Here is a 14,592-nt window from a genome sequence, read left to right as displayed (position 1 = left end):
ATAAGAATGCATGTTCTGTCTCACACAAACTATAAGAATGCATGTTCTGTCTCACTATAAGAATGCATGTTCTGTCTCACTATAAGAATGCATGTTCTGTCTCACACAAACTATAAGAATGCATGTTCTGTCTCACACAAACTATAAGAATGCATGTTCTGTCTCACTATAAGAATGCATGTTCTGTCTCACACAAACTATAAGAATGCATGTTCTGTCTCACACAAACTATAAGAATGCATGTTCTGTCTCACTATAAGAATGCATGTTCTGTCTCACACAAACTATAAGAATGCATGTTCTGTCTCACACAAACTATAAGAATGCATGTTCTGTCTCACACAAACTATAAGAAAGCATGTTCTGTCTCACTATAAGAATGCATGTTCTGTCTCACACAGACTATAAGAAAGCATGTTCTGTCTCACACAAACTATAAGAATGCATGTTCTGTCTCACACAAACTATAAGAATGCATGTTCTGTCTCACACAAACTATAAGAATGCATGTTCTGTCTCACTATAAGAATGCATGTTCTGTCTCACTATAAGAATGCATGTTCTGTCTCACACAAACTATAAGAATGCATGTTCTGTCTCACACAAACTATAAGAATGCATGTTCTGTCTCACTATAAGAATGCATGTTCTGTCTCACACAAACTATAAGAATGCATGTTCTGTCTCACACAAACTATAAGAATGCATGTTCTGTCTCACTATAAGAATGCATGTTCTGTCTCACACAAACTATAAGAATGCATGTTCTGTCTCACTATAAGAATGCATGTTCTGTCTCACACAGACTATAAGAATGCATGTTCTGTCTCACTATAAGAATGCATGTTCTGTCTCACACAAACTATAAGAATGCATGTTCTGTCTCACACAGACTATAAGAATACATGTTCTGTCTCACTATAAGAATGCATGTTCTGTCTCACTATAAGAATGCATGTTCTGTCTCACTATAAGAATGCATGTTCTGTCTCACACAAACTATAAGAAAGCATGTTCTGTCTCACTATAAGAATGCATGTTCTGTCTCACACAAACTATAAGAATGCATGTTCTGTCTCACTATAAGAATGCATGTTCTGTCTCACACAGACTATAAGAATGCATGTTCTGTCTCACTATAAGAATGCATGTTCTGTCTCACTATAAGAATGCATGTTCTGTCTCACACAAACTATAAGAATGCATGTTCTGTCTCACTATAAGAATGCATGTTCTGTCTCACTATAAGAATGCATGTTCTGTCTCACTATAAGAATGCATGTTCTGTCTCACACAGACTATAAGAATGCATGTTCTGTCTCACACAGACTATAAGAATGCATGTTCTGTCTCACACAGACTATAAGAATGCATGTTCTGTCTCACTATAAGAATGCATGTTCTGTCTCACTATAAGAATGCATGTTCTGTCTCACACAAACTATAAGAATGCATGTTCTGTCTCACTATAAGAATGCATGTTCTGTCTCACACAAACTATAAGAATGCATGTTCTGTCTCACTATAAGAATGCATGTTCTGTCTCACTATAAGAATGCATGTTCTGTCTCACTATAAGAATGCATGTTCTGTCTCACACAAACTATAAGAATGCATGTTCTGTCTCACTATAAGAATGCATGTTCTGTCTCACACAGACTATAAGAATGCATGTTCTGTCTCACACAGACTATAAGAATGCATGTTCTGTCTCACTATAAGAATGCATGTTCTGTCTCACACAGACTATAAGAATGCATGTTCTGTCTCACACAGACTATAAGAATGCATGTTCTGTCTCACTATAAGAATGCATGTTCTGTCTCACTATAAGAATGCATGTTCTGTCTCACACAAACTATAAGAATGCATGTTCTGTCTCACTATAAGAATGCATGTTCTGTCTCACACAAACTATAAGAATGCATGTTCTGTCTCACACAGACTATAATAATGCATGTTCTGTCTCACACAGACTATAAGAATGCATGTTCTGTCTCACACAGACTATAAGAATGCATGTTCTGTCTCACACAGACTATAAGAATAAAGAATGCATGTTCTGTCTCACACAGACTATAAGAATAAAGAATGCATGTTCTGTCTCACACAGACTATAAGAATGCATGTTCTGTCTCACACAGACTATAAGAATAAAGAATGCATGTTCTGTCTCACACAGACTATAAGAATGCATGTTCTGTCTCACACAGACTATAAGAATAAAGAATGCATGTTCTGTCTCACACAAACTATAAGAATGCATGTTCTGTCTCACTATAAGAATGCATGTTCTGTCTCACTATAAGAATGCATGTTCTGTCTCACACAGACTATAAGAATGCATGTTCTGTCTCACTATAAGAATGCATGTTCTGTCTCACTATAAGAATGCATGTTCTGTCTCACTATAAGAATGCATGTTCTGTCTCACTATAAGAATGCATGTTCTGTCTCACACAAACTATAAGAATGCATGTTCTGTCTCACACAAACTATAAGAATGCATGTTCTGTCTCACACAAACTATAAGAATGCATGTTCTGTCTCACACAGACTATAAGAATGCATGTTCTGTCTCACTATAAGAATGCATGTTCTGTCTCACACAGACTATAAGAATGCATGTTCTGTCTCACACAAACTAAGAATGCATGTTCTGTCTCACACAAACTATAAGAATGCATGTTCTGTCTCACACAAACTATAAGAATGCATGTTCTGTCTCACTATAAGAATGCATGTTCTGTCTCACTATAAGAATGCATGTTCTGTCTCACACAAACTATAAGAAAGCATGTTCTGTCTCACACAAACTATAAGAATGCATGTTCTGTCTCACACAAACTATAAGAATGCATGTTCTGTCTCACTATAAGAATGCATGTTCTGTCTCACTATAAGAATGCATGTTCTGTCTCACACAAACTATAAGAATGCATGTTCTGTCTCACACAAACTATAAGAATGCATGTTCTGTCTCACTATAAGAATGCATGTTCTGTCTCACACAAACTATAAGAATGCATGTTCTGTCTCACACAAACTATAAGAATGCATGTTCTGTCTCACTATAAGAATGCATGTTCTGTCTCACACAAACTATAAGAATGCATGTTCTGTCTCACACAAACTATAAGAATGCATGTTCTGTCTCACACAAACTATAAGAAAGCATGTTCTGTCTCACTATAAGAATGCATGTTCTGTCTCACACAGACTATAAGAAAGCATGTTCTGTCTCACACAAACTATAAGAATGCATGTTCTGTCTCACACAAACTATAAGAATGCATGTTCTGTCTCACACAAACTATAAGAATGCATGTTCTGTCTCACTATAAGAATGCATGTTCTGTCTCACTATAAGAATGCATGTTCTGTCTCACACAAACTATAAGAATGCATGTTCTGTCTCACACAAACTATAAGAATGCATGTTCTGTCTCACTATAAGAATGCATGTTCTGTCTCACACAAACTATAAGAATGCATGTTCTGTCTCACACAAACTATAAGAATGCATGTTCTGTCTCACTATAAGAATGCATGTTCTGTCTCACACAAACTATAAGAATGCATGTTCTGTCTCACACAAACTATAAGAATGCATGTTCTGTCTCACACAAACTATAAGAAAGCATGTTCTGTCTCACACAAACTATAAGAATGCATGTTCTGTCTCACACAAACTATAAGAATGCATGTTCTGTCTCACACAGACTATAAGAATGCATGTTCTGTCTCACTATAAGAATGCATGTTCTGTCTCACACAGACTATAAGAATGCATGTTCTGTCTCACTATAAGAATGCATGTTCTGTCTCACTATAAGAATGCATGTTCTGTCTCACTATAAGAATGCATGTTCTGTCTCACTATAAGAATGCATGTTCTGTCTCACACAAACTATAAGAATGCATGTTCTGTCTCACACAAACTACAAGAATGCATGTTCTGTCTCACACAAACTATAAGAATGCATGTTCTGTCTCACACAAACTATAAGAATGCATGTTCTGTCTCACACAGACTATAAGAATGCATGTTCTGTCTCACTATAAGAATGCATGTTCTGTCTCACACAGACTATAAGAATGCATGTTCTGTCTCACACAAACTAAGAATGCATGTTCTGTCTCACACAAACTATAAGAATGCATGTTCTGTCTCACACAAACTATAAGAATGCATGTTCTGTCTCACTATAAGAATGCATGTTCTGTCTCACTATAAGAATGCATGTTCTGTCTCACACAAACTATAAGAAAGCATGTTCTGTCTCACACAAACTATAAGAATGCATGTTCTGTCTCACACAAACTATAAGAATGCATGTTCTGTCTCACTATAAGAATGCATGTTCTGTCTCACTATAAGAATGCATGTTCTGTCTCACACAAACTATAAGAATGCATGTTCTGTCTCACACAAACTATAAGAATGCATGTTCTGTCTCACTATAAGAATGCATGTTCTGTCTCACACAAACTATAAGAATGCATGTTCTGTCTCACACAAACTATAAGAATGCATGTTCTGTCTCACTATAAGAATGCATGTTCTGTCTCACACAAACTATAAGAATGCATGTTCTGTCTCACACAAACTATAAGAATGCATGTTCTGTCTCACACAAACTATAAGAAAGCATGTTCTGTCTCACTATAAGAATGCATGTTCTGTCTCACTATAAGAATGCATGTTCTGTCTCACTATAAGAATGCATGTTCTGTCTCACTATAAGAATGCATGTTCTGTCTCACACAAACTATAAGAATGCATGTTCTGTCTCACACAAACTATAAGAATGCATGTTCTGTCTCACACAAACTATAAGAATGCATGTTCTGTCTCACTATAAGAATGCATGTTCTGTCTCACACAGACTATAAGAATGCATGTTCTGTCTCACACAGACTATAAGAATGCATGTTCTGTCTCACACAAACTATAAGAATGCATGTTCTGTCTCACTATAAGAATGCATGTTCTGTCTCACACAGACTATAAGAATGCATGTTCTGTCTCACTATAAGAATGCATGTTCTGTCTCACACAAACTATAAGAATGCATGTTCTGTCTCACTATAAGAATGCATGTTCTGTCTCACACAGACTATAAGAATGCATGTTCTGTCTCACTATAAGAATGCATGTTCTGTCTCACACAAACTATAAGAATGCATGTTCTGTCTCACTATAAGAATGCATGTTCTGTCTCACACAAACTATAAGAATGCATGTTCTGTCTCACACAGACTATAATAATGCATGTTCTGTCTCACACAGACTATAAGAATGCATGTTCTGTCTCACACAGACTATAAGAATGCATGTTCTGTCTCACACAGACTATAAGAATAAGAATGCATGTTCTGTCTCACACAGACTATAAGAATAAAGAATGCATGTTCTGTCTCACACAGACTATAAGAATGCATGTTCTGTCTCACACAGACTATAAGAATAAAGAATGCATGTTCTGTCTCACACAGACTATAAGAATGCATGTTCTGTCTCACACAGACTATAAGAATAAAGAATGCATGTTCTGTCTCACACAAACTATAAGAATGCATGTTCTGTCTCACTATAAGAATGCATGTTCTGTCTCACTATAAGAATGCATGTTCTGTCTCACACAGACTATAAGAATGCATGTTCTGTCTCACTATAAGAATGCATGTTCTGTCTCACTATAAGAATGCATGTTCTGTCTCACTATAAGAATGCATGTTCTGTCTCACTATAAGAATGCATGTTCTGTCTCACACAAACTATAAGAATGCATGTTCTGTCTCACACAAACTATAAGAATGCATGTTCTGTCTCACACAAACTATAAGAATGCATGTTCTGTCTCACACAGACTATAAGAATGCATGTTCTGTCTCACTATAAGAATGCATGTTCTGTCTCACACAGACTATAAGAATGCATGTTCTGTCTCACACAAACTAAGAATGCATGTTCTGTCTCACACAAACTATAAGAATGCATGTTCTGTCTCACACAAACTATAAGAATGCATGTTCTGTCTCACTATAAGAATGCATGTTCTGTCTCACTATAAGAATGCATGTTCTGTCTCACACAAACTATAAGAAAGCATGTTCTGTCTCACACAAACTATAAGAATGCATGTTCTGTCTCACACAAACTATAAGAATGCATGTTCTGTCTCACTATAAGAATGCATGTTCTGTCTCACTATAAGAATGCATGTTCTGTCTCACACAAACTATAAGAATGCATGTTCTGTCTCACACAAACTATAAGAATGCATGTTCTGTCTCACTATAAGAATGCATGTTCTGTCTCACACAAACTATAAGAATGCATGTTCTGTCTCACACAAACTATAAGAATGCATGTTCTGTCTCACTATAAGAATGCATGTTCTGTCTCACACAAACTATAAGAATGCATGTTCTGTCTCACACAAACTATAAGAATGCATGTTCTGTCTCACACAAACTATAAGAAAGCATGTTCTGTCTCACTATAAGAATGCATGTTCTGTCTCACACAGACTATAAGAAAGCATGTTCTGTCTCACACAAACTATAAGAATGCATGTTCTGTCTCACACAAACTATAAGAATGCATGTTCTGTCTCACACAAACTATAAGAATGCATGTTCTGTCTCACTATAAGAATGCATGTTCTGTCTCACTATAAGAATGCATGTTCTGTCTCACACAAACTATAAGAATGCATGTTCTGTCTCACACAAACTATAAGAATGCATGTTCTGTCTCACTATAAGAATGCATGTTCTGTCTCACACAAACTATAAGAATGCATGTTCTGTCTCACACAAACTATAAGAATGCATGTTCTGTCTCACTATAAGAATGCATGTTCTGTCTCACACAAACTATAAGAATGCATGTTCTGTCTCACACAAACTATAAGAATGCATGTTCTGTCTCACACAAACTATAAGAAAGCATGTTCTGTCTCACACAAACTATAAGAATGCATGTTCTGTCTCACACAAACTATAAGAATGCATGTTCTGTCTCACACAGACTATAAGAATGCATGTTCTGTCTCACTATAAGAATGCATGTTCTGTCTCACACAGACTATAAGAATGCATGTTCTGTCTCACTATAAGAATGCATGTTCTGTCTCACTATAAGAATGCATGTTCTGTCTCACTATAAGAATGCATGTTCTGTCTCACTATAAGAATGCATGTTCTGTCTCACACAAACTATAAGAATGCATGTTCTGTCTCACACAAACTATAAGAATGCATGTTCTGTCTCACACAAACTATAAGAATGCATGTTCTGTCTCACACAAACTATAAGAATGCATGTTCTGTCTCACACAGACTATAAGAATGCATGTTCTGTCTCACTATAAGAATGCATGTTCTGTCTCACACAGACTATAAGAATGCATGTTCTGTCTCACACAAACTAAGAATGCATGTTCTGTCTCACACAAACTATAAGAATGCATGTTCTGTCTCACACAAACTATAAGAATGCATGTTCTGTCTCACTATAAGAATGCATGTTCTGTCTCACTATAAGAATGCATGTTCTGTCTCACACAAACTATAAGAAAGCATGTTCTGTCTCACACAAACTATAAGAATGCATGTTCTGTCTCACACAAACTATAAGAATGCATGTTCTGTCTCACTATAAGAATGCATGTTCTGTCTCACTATAAGAATGCATGTTCTGTCTCACACAAACTATAAGAATGCATGTTCTGTCTCACACAAACTATAAGAATGCATGTTCTGTCTCACTATAAGAATGCATGTTCTGTCTCACACAAACTATAAGAATGCATGTTCTGTCTCACACAAACTATAAGAATGCATGTTCTGTCTCACTATAAGAATGCATGTTCTGTCTCACACAAACTATAAGAATGCATGTTCTGTCTCACACAAACTATAAGAATGCATGTTCTGTCTCACACAAACTATAAGAAAGCATGTTCTGTCTCACTATAAGAATGCATGTTCTGTCTCACTATAAGAATGCATGTTCTGTCTCACTATAAGAATGCATGTTCTGTCTCACTATAAGAATGCATGTTCTGTCTCACACAAACTATAAGAATGCATGTTCTGTCTCACACAAACTATAAGAATGCATGTTCTGTCTCACACAAACTATAAGAATGCATGTTCTGTCTCACTATAAGAATGCATGTTCTGTCTCACACAGACTATAAGAATGCATGTTCTGTCTCACACAGACTATAAGAATGCATGTTCTGTCTCACTATAAGAATGCATGTTCTGTCTCACACAGACTATAAGAATGCATGTTCTGTCTCACTATAAGAATGCATGTTCTGTCTCACACAGACTATAAGAATGCATGTTCTGTCTCACTATAAGAATGCATGTTCTGTCTCACACAAACTATAAGAATGCATGTTCTGTCTCACTATAAGAATGCATGTTCTGTCTCACACAGACTATAAGAATGCATGTTCTGTCTCACTATAAGAATGCATGTTCTGTCTCACACAGACTATAAGAATGCATGGAACACAACTCAGTTAGGCTACAAATGATGATTTATTCATCGAGAACCGAATAGTTAAATCGCTGTCTTGTCTGTTGTGACCTTGAAGATTGGCTATTTTCATGCTATTTCCACCCCTTTTGGTGTTGGCATTATGTTATGCTTTAGCATTTTGACGTCAGGCCTGCCAACATCCACGGTGATAAATGTGTAGAGTGGATCCTTCTCAACCTTGGTGACGGTAGTGAGGGATGTGAGGGAGCTGAGCCCGTCCTCTTCCATGGTCAGCGCTGTTCTAGAGAGCATGTGAACGGCGTGGGGATTAACCTCATTATGCAAGTCTCTGTCGTGCCGTATCATCCTGTATCTCCCCGTCGCCATGTCGGGCCGAGAGATACCGTGGAACTTGATGAGGGATCTCTGGTAGAGATCGTCGTCTTCGCCGCCCCAACCCCAGAATTCATTGGAGAAGCCATTAATGAGCGAGTACTGCTCTGTCGACATGGACACGACGCCTCCAAAGACGGTGTGGTGGGGCAACACGAACCCAAATTTGTCAACGGCCACAGAAAAGTGTCTGGGCTTATCGAAGCAGCGGTAGATGTTACGGTCATTCATAGGGATTAGGTCCACGTCAGAGAAGACAACGCAGGTATAATTGTACTCCTTCATTGCCCTGATGAAGCCTACGTTCATCAGTCTGGCCTTATTGAATGTCCCCTCGCCGCCCTGATTAATGACGTAGACTCCGTAGTCCAGCTGCTGCCGCTGTAGAATGGGATGGAGGTAGTAGAGCCACTGGATCAGGTGCTGATGTCGATTGCGAAATGGAATGATGATTGCCACCTAACAGCAACAAATGAATTGACGGAAAAACTGTGATTAGATTTGTTACAGCATTGATTACACGGAGAACAAGCCAATACCAAACGTCAAGTCGTCCTTTAATCTACAAACCTTATGAGGCGAAATGCAGTCTGGAGGTTTGTACCGTCCTCCCTCCAGCAGAGAAGCCTTCATTTCTGCTCTCACGTCCTCCATGGTCCTGTTCCAGTTGAACTCCACCAGAAGTGGCCCCACCAGGTGAGGAGAGGTCCCAGGACAGGATGCCAGTGCCTTTTCTACTTCAGGGTTAGGGTTAGGGTTTTTTGGGGTCGTCGACTCCTTTTTTGGGGTCGTCCACTCAATGATGATGTGTCTGGAATCCAGCCATAAACCAAGTAATACCACTAACTGAACCACTATTATTATTTGTAATCGTTTCATGTTGAAAACCTTCGAAAACAAGGAAACAAGGTTTTAACAACAATGCCAAACAATAAACATATCTTTTCAAACCAATAAGTTCTCTTTTTAAACATGCTTGATTTTAAACATTAAATATATTTTTTAAATAATCAAACGTCTTTTAAACAATGTGTTTTAACAATAGTGTTTTTACACAATTAATGCCAAAATGTAATGTCTTAAATTAACTTATAAAGTCGACATTTTAACCAAAATTACTAAAGTCATTTTCAATTAAACATTTTTAGATTACTGTAACCTTTAAGATTGAATAAACTTTAAGATTTAATAAATGTAGGAAAAAAATTGTAAACAACAAATGTTAGGTATAAGTATTTAAGTAAGTAAGTATAAGTATTTAAAGGGAAAAACTGAACTTGTAGAGCTTGTAGATCAGCTCCAAGTAACCTAGGCATTTGACATGCCTTTAAACATGGTAAATCATATACATTCACATTATTGCAGTCTTTTAAGTTAGTAAATATAAATTTAAATGCAAACTCAAACAAATTGAGGCTATACTGAAGGTTCCAAACTGAACTTAATCTACAGACATTAGCCCATTAAGGCCAGATGTTTAACCACATTAAGCAGTGAGCATAACGTAGAAGTAGAATAAAACAGTAGAATAAACATAACCGACCATTGGCGTCTTTGGGGGTATAGAGCTCTTGGGTAGAACCTTCAGCTTGCTTGTTTAACAGGTGTTCAATCAGCCAAATGAGCACCAGCAGCCATCTTGCAGCTGATGCACTCTGGGAGATGTAGTTGTCTGAGGTCTGAGGTGTCTTGTAGATAGAAGATCCATGCCCCCTTTCTGAAACCAGCTCCTCGCCACTCGCCCTACACACTTGCCCTCGATATGCGCGTTCACGCGAGGCTGCGCCATATTAAGTGTCGTCCGAAACCAAGCAGCCTTGAGTGGAAGTGGCTTATAAAGCCCTCAAGAGCGAGTCTGTGCCGATCTAGACTCGATTGCCTTGTGCAGCCCTGCTCTCTGTCCGCATGGAAACCGCCACCTACAAATGTAAGTACCACCACAAATAATTGATAAATAAACTCCTCCTAAACAATCTTCATCTGATGCAGAATAGGCAACGCTCCAACTGATGTTCACAAGGGCTCTTTATTTACCCCACCGTGAAAAACTATAAATGAAACCACACAAACAAAACAACTTTTAACAATGATTTATAAACACCATGGATGTATATGACATGTCATTTTTGACAGTCACGCTGTATTTCCTTTTTCCATATTAATTAAATCCACATGTCCCACAAACATACACGATGCAATGCAATATAACTGTATACAAACAAAATAACAGTTAACACAATTGCATGATGGTAACCATGGTAACGAATGGTGTCTGTTTCCTGTTTCTGCACAAGGAGGGCGAGTGTATTTCCAAACAGTTTTTTATACCCAGCACCCTAATCAAGGGAACTTGATTCAGCTGACGAGGGAACCTCCCGAGAGCACTTCAAGTCAAGGGACTGGTTTCAGAAAGGGCCATGCAGCATGGATCTTCTACAAGACACCTCAGACCTCAGACAACTACATCTCCCAGAGTGCATCAGCTGCAAGATGGCTGCTGGTGCTCATTTGGCTGATTGAACACCTGTTAAACAAGCAAGCTGAAGGTTCTACCCAAGAGCTCTATACCCCCAAAGACGCCAATGGTCGGTTATGTTTATTCTACTTATTCTACTTCTACGTTATGCTCACTGCTTAATGTGGTTAAAAATCTGGCCTTAATGGGCTAATGTCTGTAGATTAAGTTCAGTTTGGAACTTTCAGTATGGGAGGCATACTATCATCTGACAGAGGTGCGCTGCGGGTCGGGAGAGGGTTGCGGTTAGGTTTAGGTGTCTGCCCCGGGGGAGGTTAGGGTTAGGGTGAGGGAGGAGGTAGGTTGTCGTTCGGACCAATGCTCCGTCGGATGAAAGTACTGCACTCTTTCAGTATAGCCTCAATTAGTTTGAGTTTGCATTTAAATTTATATTTACTAACTGACTGACTGCAAAAATGTGAATGTATATGATTTACCATGTTTAAAGGCATGTCAAATGCCTAGGTTACTTGGAGCTGATCTACAAGCTCTACAAGTTCAGTTTTTCCCTTTAAATACTTATACTTACAGTACTTACTTAAATACTTATACCTAATATTTGTTGTTTACAATTTTTTCCTACATTTATTCAATCTTAAAGTTTATTCAATCTTAAAGGTTACAGTAATCTAAAAATGTTTAATTGAAAATGACTTTAATAATTTTGGTTAAAATGTCGACTTTATAAGTTAATTTAAGACATTACATTTTGGCATTCATTGTGTAAAAACACTATTGTTAAAACACTGTTTAAAAGACGTTTGATTATTTAAAAAATATATTTAATGTTTAAAATCAAGCATGTTTAAAAAGAGAACTTATTGGTTTGAAAAGATATGTTTATTGTTTGGCATTGTTGTTAAAACCTTGTTTCCTTGTTTTCGAAGGTTTTCAACATGAAAATGGCAATACGATTACAAATAATAATAGTGGTTCAGTTAGTGGTATTACTTGGTTTATGGCTGGATTCCAGACACATCATCATTGAGTGGACGACCCCAAAAAAGGAGTCGACGACCCCAAAAAACCCTAACCCTAACCCTGAAGTAGAAAAGGCACTGGCATCCTGTCCTGGGACCTCTCCTCACCTGGTGGGGCCACTTCTGGTGGAGTTCAACTGGAACAGGACCATGGAGGACGTGAGAGCAGAAATGAAGGCTTCTCTGCTGGAGGGAGGACGGTACAAACCTCCAGACTGCATTTCGCCTCATAAGGTTTGTAGATTAAAGGACGACTTGACGTTTGGTATTGGCTTGTTCTCCGTGTAATCAATGCTGTAACAAATCTAATCACAGTTTTTCCGTCAATTCATTTGTTGCTGTTAGGTGGCAATCATCATTCCATTTCGCAATCGACATCAGCACCTGATCCAGTGGCTCTACTACCTCCATCCCATTCTACAGCGGCAGCAGCTGGACTACGGAGTGTACGTCATTAATCAGGGCGGCGAGGGGACGTTCAATAGGGCCAGACTGATGAACGTAGGCTTCATCAGGGCAATGAAAGAGTACAATTATACCTGCGTTGTCTTCTCTGACGTGGACCTAATCCCTATGAATGACCGTAACATCTACCGCTGCTTCGATAAGCCCAGACACTTTTCTGTGGCCGTTGACAAATTTGGGTTCACGTTGCCCTACCAAACCGTCTTTGGAGGCGTCGTGTCCATGTCGACGGAGCAGTACTCGGTCATTAATGGCTTCTCCAATGAATTCTGGGGTTGGGGCGGCGAAGACGACGACCTCTACAAGAGAACCCTCATCAAGTTCCACGGTATCTCTCGGCCCGACATGGCGACGGGGAGATACAGGATGATGAGGCACGACAGAGACTTGCATAACGAGGCTAATCCCCACGCCTTTCACCTGCTGGCACACAACAGAACAGCGTTGACCATGGAACAGGACGGGCTCAGCTCCCTCACATACACCCTCACCAAGGTGGAGAAGGATCCGCTCTACACATTTATCACCGTGGATGTTGGCAGGCAAAAAAATGCTAAAGCATAACATAATGCCAACACCAAAAGGGGTCCCTTTCAAAGACATTCAAACTGTTCTTTTCATAATAATTAACCACTCAGTCACTGTTATACTTTGCCATATTATAGCCAGCTATTACTTACTTATTTATACTTTGCCATGTGTGAAAATAGCATGAAAATAGCCAATCTTCAAGGTCACAACAGACAAGACAGCGATTGAACTATTGGGTTCTCGATGAATAAATCATCATTTGTAGCCTAACTGAGTTGTGCTCCATGCATTCTTATAGTCTGTGTGAGACAGAACATGCATTCTTATTAGGGCTGGGACTAATTGCGATTAATTTAGATGAATTAACTACAGAAGAATTAATCGCGATTAACTACAGATAAATTAATCGCACCTTTTTTTTCACCGCGGAACGTTTCTCACTGGGCGCTTTTCTATAGTACTGAAAACTGGAAATAATAAAAAGTCACCCCATTTTGTGTTGCCTAGAACTGGAGGTCTGACAAAAAACAGTAACAATATGAAGTAAGTACAGCTTTGTGATGTCACTGAGATGTACTTGTTACTGTTACTATTTTTTTTTTCAGACCTCCAGTTCTAGGCAACACAGAATGGGGTGACTTTTTATTATTATTTCCACAACAGGTATATTAATGACAGTAATGTGTGGAAAATGAGTGGTATCCTGTAGTCACTATTCGTTGATTCACTGGGATACCAAAAAACATTAAAAAAAAAAGGTTTCTCGCTGTTCTCGGGTTGAATATTGATATGCGATTAAAATGCGATTAATCTAGATTAATGAATCGCAAAGCCTCTGATTAATTAGATTAATTTTTTTAATCGAGTCCCAGCTCTAGTTATTATAGTTTGTGTGAGACAGAACATGCATTCTTATAGTTTGTGTGAGACAGAACATGCATTCTATAGACTACTTAGTACTTGCGCAAGCAGAGCGCGCAAGTACTAGTTTCGCCCGGGACTTAATTATGCACCGTCCCAGCCGTCCCGCCACTTTTGATGCGTATGCACCGTCCCAGCAAATGGTGCCTGATACGGCAGTGGTGCCAGATTACATACATGTATACATATAGGAGCATTACCTTTAATCCTCCCAACACTAAAACATATCGTCATTACGTCACCATCGAACACCAATTACACTCTGGCATTGGGTCCTTTAA

General features: G+C 38.4%; 3 protein-coding genes across 3 annotated transcripts in view; 1 reads left to right on the top strand and 2 right to left on the bottom strand.

Moving 5' to 3' along the window:
- The window catches only part of LOC310862308 (peptidyl-prolyl cis-trans isomerase FKBP1A-like), a 189,500-nt gene that overhangs the window by 145,145 nt on the left and 29,763 nt on the right, over window positions 1–14,592 (bottom strand). The window lies entirely within an intron of this gene.
- On the bottom strand, window positions 8,510–9,778 carry LOC310862170 (beta-1,4-galactosyltransferase 1-like; the record flags this gene model as incomplete). The annotated part of the gene is made up of 3 exons (XM_083769903.1): window positions 8,510–8,518; window positions 8,705–9,358; window positions 9,470–9,778. The coding sequence occupies 3 exons, from the start codon at window positions 9,776–9,778 to the stop codon at window positions 8,510–8,512; spliced, it is 972 nt and encodes a 323-aa protein (XP_083626029.1).
- On the top strand, window positions 11,324–13,423 carry LOC310862169 (beta-1,4-galactosyltransferase 1-like; the record flags this gene model as incomplete). The annotated part of the gene is made up of 3 exons (XM_083769902.1): window positions 11,324–11,399; window positions 12,465–12,628; window positions 12,740–13,423. 3 exons carry the CDS (start codon window positions 11,324–11,326, stop codon window positions 13,421–13,423), a joined length of 924 nt encoding a protein of 307 aa, XP_083626028.1.

This window comes from Protomyctophum parallelum, assembly GCF_964188405.1.
Source record: "Protomyctophum parallelum genome assembly, chromosome: 7".
Lineage (NCBI taxonomy): Eukaryota > Metazoa > Chordata > Actinopteri > Myctophiformes > Myctophidae > Protomyctophum > Protomyctophum parallelum.
Note: the sequence above shows the minus strand (reverse complement) of the source record. Positions and strands in the feature narration are given on the sequence as shown.